This window comes from Mobula hypostoma, chromosome 16, assembly GCF_963921235.1.
Source record: "Mobula hypostoma chromosome 16, sMobHyp1.1, whole genome shotgun sequence".
Classification (NCBI taxonomy): Eukaryota; Metazoa; Chordata; class Chondrichthyes; order Myliobatiformes; family Myliobatidae; genus Mobula; species Mobula hypostoma.
In genome coordinates this window covers 34,253,028-34,262,982 of record NC_086112.1, presented here as the reverse complement: position 1 = coordinate 34,262,982, position 9,955 = coordinate 34,253,028, and the positions used below count along the sequence as shown (strand labels likewise).

At 42.4% G+C, this 9,955-nt stretch overlaps 1 protein-coding gene and 1 pseudogene across 1 annotated transcript in view; one reads left to right on the top strand and one right to left on the bottom strand.

Moving 5' to 3' along the window:
- Positions 1–421: 421 nt before the first annotated feature.
- On the bottom strand, positions 422–553 carry LOC134357652 (U2 spliceosomal RNA; annotated as a pseudogene).
- aldh7a1 (aldehyde dehydrogenase 7 family, member A1) overlaps positions 543–9,955 on the top strand; it is a 46,787-nt gene continuing 37,374 nt past the window's right edge. The window contains exons 1-3 of the mRNA XM_063068734.1: positions 543–938; positions 8,048–8,101; positions 8,217–8,282. Coding sequence (XP_062924804.1) covers positions 753–938; positions 8,048–8,101; positions 8,217–8,282 — 306 coding nt within the window. The 5' untranslated portion in view covers positions 543–752. The remainder of the gene's footprint in view (positions 939–8,047; positions 8,102–8,216; positions 8,283–9,955) is intronic.

The window sequence follows — 9,955 nt, the reverse complement described above, 5'->3', positions numbered from 1 at the left end:
TACGCTCTCCACATACCGAGCGAGGAATGTAAGGACATCCATCACTGGTACGTGCGGGTTGAACATGTGCACCGTGATTGTCCGTTCCTGTTGCGTAGCCATTGCAAAGAGGGCCTGCGCTTTCAGCAGCGACAGCGGCGCCTCTGTCCCCTTCAGTTGAAGCTGCTGGTACAGCTTCTGCCACCCTGCAGCCTGCCGGAAAGTGACATCGAAGAAACCTGCGAAGTCCTGGACGCAGTAGATGTCGTCGGGCGTAAATCCGCCGCATTCCATCAAGACCTTCCAGATGAAGGTCTCTCGGGTGAAGCCGGTGCCCCCGTTCCGGTCTCGCACTGTCAGCCTGACAGTGCTCTTGATACCCAGGCCTCGAGCAGATGCACTGCTCGCTGCTGCCATCTTCCTCACTGCTGTCTTCGCTGGTATGGGGTGTTAGATTGGAGGCCAATCAGCATTAGGATCCACCCCTGCGTCAGCTCGAACTCTTCTCCTCCGCCTTCTGGTCTGATGAGAACAGATACTACACTTGATCTTAGCCAAAAGGCCGAGAAGCGAATTATATGGAGCTGAACTATTATACTTTAACTGGAACTATTATCAACCAAATTCCGGCCGTTTTCTGAATTTTGCGCGCCGTACGTCTTGCCTGTGGATGGGTGGTACTCGCTTCCACCAATCATAGTTTCCGGCGTAGGGATTTGGCTTTAGTTCCAGCGAGTCCTTCCCCGTCTGCCGTGCGTGTGTCTACCATAACGATGCAGCGAGTGACGCTGTCCTTAGCCTGGCCTCTGCTGCGAAGAAAGGCTTTCTGGGACTGGAGATCGTCCGCGGCCATGTCCAGCCTTCTCATTCAGCAGCCCAGCTACAGCTGGTTGAAAGAACTGGGCCTGAAGGAAGACAACCACGGCGTGTTTAACGGGAGCTGGGGTGGGAAAGGCGAGGTAAGCAGGGCAGCCAGTTTGCGCTGCGACATGCACAAACCGAGTGGGGTGGCTATAATTAGAAAGGGCACACGGCAATCTCAGAACGACTAAATAGTTTGCTGATTTGGAACGGTATTTTTCTTCTGCTTTGTGCAATCTCCCACGAAACTTTAATAATGTGATTTTTGTACCAACCCGCCCCCTCCTTCACCAAAACTCCAATTAGTGCAGCAAGTAAGCAACATTTCGAAGCGCATATTTTAGTCTACTGTTCGAATCGGGACTCCACCTTCAAATCAAGTTAGTTTTATATTAGTAGTTAGCTTTAATTTGCAGCCAATTAATAATGTGTGCTCTCAACATAAATGTTTTATCTAAAAATCTTAATTAAATAGGATAAATATCCTGTGAGATACCGATGTTGCTGTAAGTGTGAAAGTCAGCTAACCGAGTGTTTGGTTCCCCTTGCGTTTAAAAATTGCCATATGCCGTAAATACTCGGATTAATGGTTAGAGTACCATTAGCATTTTTGGTTTATGAATAGGAAATTTGAATCACTTAGAACTATTCGATATTCATGGCAAAAGCACATTAAAGTGTAGGTTTGTCATTAAAATGTTAACATATACATTATATTTACAACATTCTCAACTTGGTGGTTACAAATATACCTCAAACTAAAATACAATAATTCTTATTCAGGATTGATTGCAGCCCCTCAGGCACTCACGGATAGCCACTAGACACTACCTGCTCTCCGTTCAGGGACATCCAAGCATGACTATCCTCAATGAGGGGTAAGCGTTTGGTTGGGGCAGTGCCCTCCTTGGCCTGCAGCCTGGATTTGTGATGGCGGACGTGAGCCAGAATCAGGGGCATCTGACAAAAAGGTCCCCTGTTAGGCCTGTCCTCCTCCTCTCCTGTCAGGAGAGTGCTGTGGCGCAGTGGAAACTTGAGCAATCCCTTCATCTACTCAGAAAGGGGCTGCACCCTTTCATGATTGGACTCCTCCATGCCCCAGAAATAGCAGCCAGCCTTGGGAAACCGTGAACCTGCTTAACAACTATTGCCTGACATTGCTCTATGCAACTTTCTTTGCCCCAGCCTTCTGATGTAAGGGGGGGGGGAGTGGAGGAGGAGAAAGGATCATATTGTAGAGGGACTTCCACTGGGGGACTGGAATGTTTGGAATGTCCCGTCTGGTAGGCAGATGAGGCAAGGAAGTCCAGAAGCGGCCTCTACAAAAACTACAGTGGACCTATCTCAGATACCCTCCTGTTATGAAGGACTGGCTCCTGAGGAGAGTTTTAGGATCTGGGTCCCATGAGCAATTCCAATTGTGTGCCCTACACTCACACCCTGTCAATGCATATTGTGTCAGGGCAGCTGGATGCTTTGGCTGTGAGTCCTAGCGGCATGCAGTTCATTCCTATACCTTGTGGTTTGTCCCTTCATCTGATCTCCCTGGCAGCCAGAGCACCACCCTTCCCTGGCAAGGTGGTATTCTGACTGGAGGCGACCACAGCCCAGACTCTGTAATGGTCTTCAAAAAGACGGGCAACTCCTGCAGAGCAGTGCTTCTGATGCTTGCCACCAGAAGTCATCTTGAAGGCATTGCTTGGAAGTGAGAAAAAACTTATTGCCATGCACACTGTCATGGAGGATACTCGACATATTGTTTGTTCCGTAGAGTGCAAAGGCATGGAATCACCACCTGGGTGTGGTTGCATATCAGCAACTTTATAATACCTCCTTGCACGTTGGTGAGATTTTTGGGTTTACTTCTATGTTAACTGCCATTCTATTCTTGCATACTGTAGTTATCAGCTTTATTTTCTTCCAGTAATCTTGCTGCTTAGACTGGTTCTGGCTTGAAGGATTTGCTTGACATCCATCTGTCCCGCCCTCCTTTGTTTCTTCCTATTTTCCATCTCCCTCATCAGCCAAGTGTCCCTGGCTGCAGTTGCCATAACTTTCCCTCTTGTAGGATTGTGCTGAAATATATCATTAAAGATCTCCCACTGATGATTTGTTAGATGTCTCTGTTAATCTTTGATTTGTTTTTAACTTAGCTAGGTCACTTCTTATCGAAGTTAATAAGTTAGTTTTTACAATATTCCTAATTCTTCTCGATTACTAGTTTATAGTATGCAGATAACTTTTGCCAAAGTGCCCTTGTGTCGACCTTTTCTTTGAACAACCTCAGTCCTGAACAACATTCCTGGCAATCCCTTCTTGCTAGTGTGCAAAAAAAAAATCTACTAGTCAAGGAAATTCTCCTAAAAACATTTCTAACTATCTCTCTCTCTCCAATGTAACATGACCCCAGTCAATATCTGGTTAACTAAAGTAGCCAAAATTACCATTTTGTACTTCTTGTACCTTATCTGCAATTCTGTGATTTGTTTCTCTATTTCCCTCTCTTGTGGGCCTTTGGAATAAGCTGGGGAATGATCATGCCCTTTTTACTTTTTGGCTCTAACCTAGTGGATGCTGTCCTTGTCACTTTTCATAAATCCTTTCTTTTAATGTGACAATGATTTTAATCAAACTTCCACCGTACTTCAGTTTTTTTCCCCCTTTTTCTTACATCTCTGAATACTGAGCTCCCTTCTCCACTTCCAAGCCTTATTGCCACTACCTCACATTTCCATGGGGCTATTTGTGCTTGTAGTCTATCAATATTAATTGCCACATTTTGTGTTTACATATATAATTATAATGTCTTTATATTCCTCATGGTCCTGGTGATAGATTGTTACTTTGTTCTCTATGTTTATGCAGCCTTCATATATCTTATTCCTTTTTTCTACTTCTGCATGATCATCCCCATTCTTCTATCAATATAAGTTAAAGTTTCACAAACCCCATTGATGAACCTTGAAGTTCAGCTTGCCCCTTTTGATTATTGACCTCTTGCCCCAGTCTGGTTGCAAAACCCCAAGGACCTGCATTGCTGGCTCCTATGCTCTACCTCAAACTATGCATTGATGCTACAATGCTCTTTATCACCCTAACTAAGATATCCTAGAACAACTGCATTTCAGTGCTTTATCTTGTGGTGTTTGTTGTACGTTGGTGGCATGGTTTGGAATTGGAATTGATTTATTATTGTCATGTACACTGAGATACCGTGAATAAAGTTAGTTTTGCAAGCTGTGGTGTACTGTTCAGCTGGGTCTTCTAATGTACTGTAATAAATTACAACAAAATTCAGAGTGGATCAAATTATAAGTGCATTTATTTACTTGCAAGGGAAAGTCTACCTCCATATATCAAGTCGTTAGAAGGTATTTTCATCTTACAGCTCAAACAAACCATTTTTATACATTTACAAAGTCCAGTAGTTCATCAACTTCATGTCTTTTGAGGTTGTTCCATCCCATAATTGCATTCCTTCCTTATCTACATCTGTCTCATTTGTCTTTTTTAGGTTTCTTCCAATTCTCCACCCCCCCATAACAGCTGTTTCTTTGTTGTCAAAACACTCCCTTCCATTTAATCTGCTGTACCACATACACACACCACTATAAATCACACCTCCTGCTTGCAAGCCTTCTGTCCAAATAAATCAACAAACTGGCAAAGCACATTACATTTTACAAAAGCTAAATATTCATAAAGACATCAAGGCTGCAGATACATTTACACAGAGCAATGCAGATTATTTCAAAATATAAAGACATTGAGATAGAACAATGTAAAAATGATAGCAGAATGCAGAATATATTATCACAGAGAGTACAGTGCAGGTAGGCAATCAGGTGGAAGGGCCAAGACATGGTAGATTATGAAGTCAAGAGTAGGGCCAGAGGAATCCACACAGTTGACAACTGTTATACAGGTTAAGTACCCCTTATCCAAAATGCTTGGGGCTGGAAGTGTTTTGGATTTTTTGCTTTTTTTGGATTTTGTAATATATCCAAAGCTTGGGATTGCCATCATTTCCAAATGAATTTATGTGCTACTAGTAAGCAATCTTTGTCTTGTATTGTTCATCACACATATGCACTGGACAGTAAAAATTATTACATACCATTAATATGAAAATGTAGTGTGCGCAGGGTAAAACAGCACAGCAGCATCGGGAGAAAATACCTGTATCAGCTGTTGAATAACAACCAACAATGGCAGGCTTTCAGTCTCCGCCTACAATGTCATGTTTTGTTTAAAAGGTTACATTTCTCTGTATTTCATTTTTTTTAAGGTAAGATACAATAACAAACATTGTAGACTTGGTCTGGTGCTAGATTTTCATGTTCGGATGCTTTAAAAATTTAATGCCTTACCTTTTCTTAAATTTCTGCGACCTGCTTGCTGAATATTCACAATTTGTTGTGATAGATCTTTGCTTGTTTCAGGATCAGCGTACAGCTAAGCGGAATATGTTCACTCTGACACTGACGATACATAATCGGAATCTTCATGTTTTGCTTTATGCAGTTTTTTTCTATTTTTCTTTAACTTCTGTTCATTACATATATGAGGTCACTTCTCAGAAATTTGTGGAATTTTCCATTTCTGACATCATGTCAGCACTGAAAAATAATTCAGATTTCGGAGGCTTTTGGATTTTGAAATTTCAGATAAGGGGTACTCAACCTGTTCCACCATCAAGCCACCATGCCATCACACACTCAGTTTGGGATGTCTGATCACCTGGCTTTACTTCAGGTACTGGCAGAGTCTGAAGACCATACCACTAGTGGTGAGGACAAAGAATGTATGGTCAAGGGAGGTGGAGGAGTGCTTAGGCCTGCTTTGCGTTGGTAGACTGGACAATATTCAGGGATTCATCTTTGAGTCTGAATGAGTAGGCCACAATTATCACCGACTTATCAAAACCTGTGTGGATGAGTGTGTGCCTTTGAGAACATGCTTAGACCAATAGCCTGTTGAGAGCTCGATCTGCGGAATTCAAGACTGGTGATCCAGAACTATACAAGAAGTGTAGGTACAACCAATGGAAGGCTATTTTAAGGGCAAAATATCAATTCTGATTGAGGCTAGACATGGAATCGGTTGCACACCATCTCTGGCAGGGTTTGAAGGCCATTACTTCCTACAAAGCAAAACCTAACATAATGGATGGCTGTGATGCTTCATCACTGAACCATTCCCACATATTGTAGACTCAGTTTCAAGGACTTTTTATCTCACTTTCTTAATATTTGTTGCTTATTAATTTATTTTTTTTTAACTTTTCTAATTGCACAGTTTATTGTTTTTTTTGCATGTTAGTTGTTGTCCCATCTGGGAAAATTGCTGCCTCCTACACCAGTGTAAGGGGTTTCTTTTATGTTTCTGTGTATGGTAATTAAAATGGCTTCTTTGTTATGTTAAATGCTGAGAAGGTCTCTAGCTAGCACTTTGCTTGGGTTAATACAGATAGCAGAGTACTATGAACCAATGAGTGTCCATGTTATTCTTTCTCGGGGTGATATGCTGTCTCATATGGCTGGGAACCAGGGGGTTTTGGCGTGGAGTCGGAGGAGAGACCCTGAGGACGACGGACGTGGGGTAAGCTCAGATCGATCATTCCGGGTGGTCCCGAGCTGCGAGTCGATGGGGTCAGGGTAGTCCCGAAGAGGTCCCCGAGCTCCAACATGCACGAAGACATTGAACTTTGATAAGTCTGGCGCCTTTTCCATTCCTTTTTTGTATTGAACTTCTGTTAACTTAGTAATATCTATAAAGTGTAATTGGTAAAACGTACATTGTGTGCTGGCTGATGATTGATGTTTGAAGCTGAATCAGGTAGCAGTTGTACAGCAACCAACGTAACTGGGAGACGAGGTGGGTGGCGGACAGGGTTTCTCCTAGATAAATACGAGCCAATATAGCTGAGCGTTACACCAGGATGCTGTTTGCGATTTTAGCTCAGTGTTTAATAGGATCACCCCTCCAAAGCTGGTGGGTAAACTGCCTTCATGTGTCAACACCTCTGTCTGTAACTGAATCTTGTTTTTCTTGATAGAAAGACTGTAGTCTGTCCGTGTTGGCAGCAACATCTCTAGCTCCCTTGAGCTAAGCACCGGCTTGTCTCCCCTGGGGCAGCATGCTCGGCTCACTGTCATTCACACTGCTGGCACATGATTGTACAGCTAGAACCATTTCAAATCAATTCAAGTTCGCTGATGACACAACAGTGGTTGGTCTCATCAGCAACGATTATCAGATGGCGTACGGAGCGGAGGTAGACTGGCTTGGTAACATAACTTGAGTCTCAACATGGACAAGACTAAAGAGATAATTGTGGACTTTAGGAAGGTGCAAACTGGCCCCTCCTCACTGTACATAAACAGTTTATCCAAGGAGAGAGTAAGGAGAGCAAGATTCAGAGAGTGCACATAACAGTCAGTCTCACCTTTTAGTCAAGAAAGTACAGCAGCGTCTCCACTTTCTGAAGAGATTGAGGCCTCATTCTAACCAGTTTTTACAGGAGCACCATTGAGTGTGCTGAACAGCTGCAACACAGTCTTGTACAGGAATGGCAAGGCTTCTGACTGTAAGACCCTTCAAAGGATTGTGAAGAGGGGATCATCGGGCAGGGTTTCTCTTCCACCTATTGGAGATATTTATCAGGAGTGCTCCATACACAGGGCCCTTAGCATTGCCAATTAACCCTCCCATACATCCAACAAACTTTCTGCCCTGCAACCCCCCCCCCCGACCATTGGGCAGGTGGCATCATTGCATTATGGCAAGGATTGTTCAGATGGAAGACAGCTGCTGTTTCCAGGCTGTGAGACTACTGAACTCCCTCCCTCCACCCAGGTATCATCACATATGAAGTGTTATACTGTTTATTTTTTGAACTTGTGTTGTAAGTGCACCTTACTGTCTGTTAATTGATGTGTGGTAATATTACTTCTTGTTATGTACTGTGATGTGCACCTTGGTCCTGAGGAACGTTATTTCATTTGGCGGTAAACACCTGCATGGTTGAGTGACAATAAACTTGAAAGATGCCTGAAAGCCTTTGTCCTTACTCCATCATTATTTTGTGCCTTTTCTGAAATTCTTTCCAGTGATTAATACATTAAAGGTGAAATTTATTTGGATGAAGTTGACTCTGAGAGTGTAATGGTGAGTAATGAAATTTCTCTGCTCTGCTTTACCACAGGTTGTCACTTCCTATTGTCCAGCAAATAATGAACCAATAGCCAGAGTAAAGCAGGTAATTACTTTTTATATATTCAGTCTTGGAATTTATTTGATAACCTATTCCTGTGAATTTGTTGGACAGTGATGACATCATTTTGTTTTTGGCTTTAATCTGTGTCATATTCTAGGCCACTTTGGAGGACTATGAAGAAACAGTACAAAAAGCGAAAGAAGCATGGGAAATTTGGGCGGACGTAAGTGTCCTGAACCAATACTTTGAAAGAAAAGTTTACTATGGCTCCACACAGCAAAGTTGCCGCTGAACGCAGCAGGCCAGGCAGCATCTCTAGGAAGAGGTACAGTCGACGTTTCGCGCCGAGACCCTTTGTTAGGACTAGTCCTGATGAAGGGTCTCGGCCCGAAACGTCGACTGTACCTCTTCCTAGAGATGCTGCCTGGCCTGCTGCGTTCACCAGCAAATTTGATGTGTGTTGCTTGAATTTCCAGCATCTGCAGAATTCCTCATGTTTACTACAGCTTAATAGCTCTATGTATTAGTTTCTGACCGTCAATGTCCTGGGTATGAATATTATCCCTAAGCTTGGATAAGACATTTCCTGGTTTGATTTTTGTTAAAAAGATTCTAAAATCCATCCTACATTCAATGCCAGTTCATCCAGAGCTCTGCTTGCCAACATTTATTTATTTCTTTCCCTAATTTACAAACCATGAGACAGGTCCTCCCCAGTTTCCATTCCTGCAGACTGATTGTACATTGATAATTGTGCCACGCAGAGTTCCCACAAGGCAGAAGATCCCTACAGCGCCGCAGCAGCTGCTAACTCCATGACACTGGTCTCCCAAAAGCTTGTTTATATGTATGGGCTGTGCATAAATTGGGTGCGTGTATGCTGGGGAGAACCTGTTGTGCTTGAGTTTGAAACCTAAATCCTTGTTTACAAATGCATTGTCAGTCTCGCGACATCCTTTCATTGTGTTGTACTCCTACTTGGCAAACTAACTGTGGGGAAAAAAGATAACGTTGTATATATACTTAGAAACAAATGTGGACATTGCAAAGTCAATCCCTGTCAATTAAACTTGTGCTGCACACATTTCAAAATTGTGGGAAATGACACTTAACAGCCTGACATTGTTAAAGTTCCACGTGACAACATCTGGAACCAGGGGTCAGTGTTTCAAAATAAGGAATGTTCTATTTGCGTGACTTGCATTTTGTTCTTCCAGAATCTTTCCACCATCTCTAAGACATGTAATATTTTACCCTCTACTTGAACAGTTGCGACCAAGTAGATCCATGCAATCTACTTGATTGGCTCTTCATCCACCATTTGTTACATTTTACAATAGCTGTTCTGCTTGTCATCTAGAATATCTCTTCCATTAAATACCAGAACAACATCACATAAACCCACAGTCTTTGATATTATGAAGGCCAGAGGGTGCCAATGCATAGGTCACAACCATTGCAGGCTCTCTTTCAAATTACTTTCTGTGCATACTTGGAAAAACATTGCTCTTCCTTTCATATTGTTGCATCTAAATTATGGAATCTCATTCTGCAAAGCATTTTGGGAGTACCACTCCCTGAAAGACTATGCAAATTTAAGAGGTCTCTAATCAGTTCTTTCTCCTTGTGGGATAAGCAGGGATGACTGTGATGTCTTTTACCCCAACAAATGAATTCTTATTTTTGAAAGGAAATGTATGGTGTTTTAAAGATTTCTTTTGATATTTCAACTTCTACCTTATGTGTGCATTTTTTATGTTGCACTGAATGGCTTATAAAAATACACATTTTTGAGATTGAGTTAATTTGATTACTTTAATTGGATGGTTTTGATCACTAAAGTGTTACAGAAGTTTTTAAATCATTGTGCAAACAGCATGGAAAACAGCTAACTCC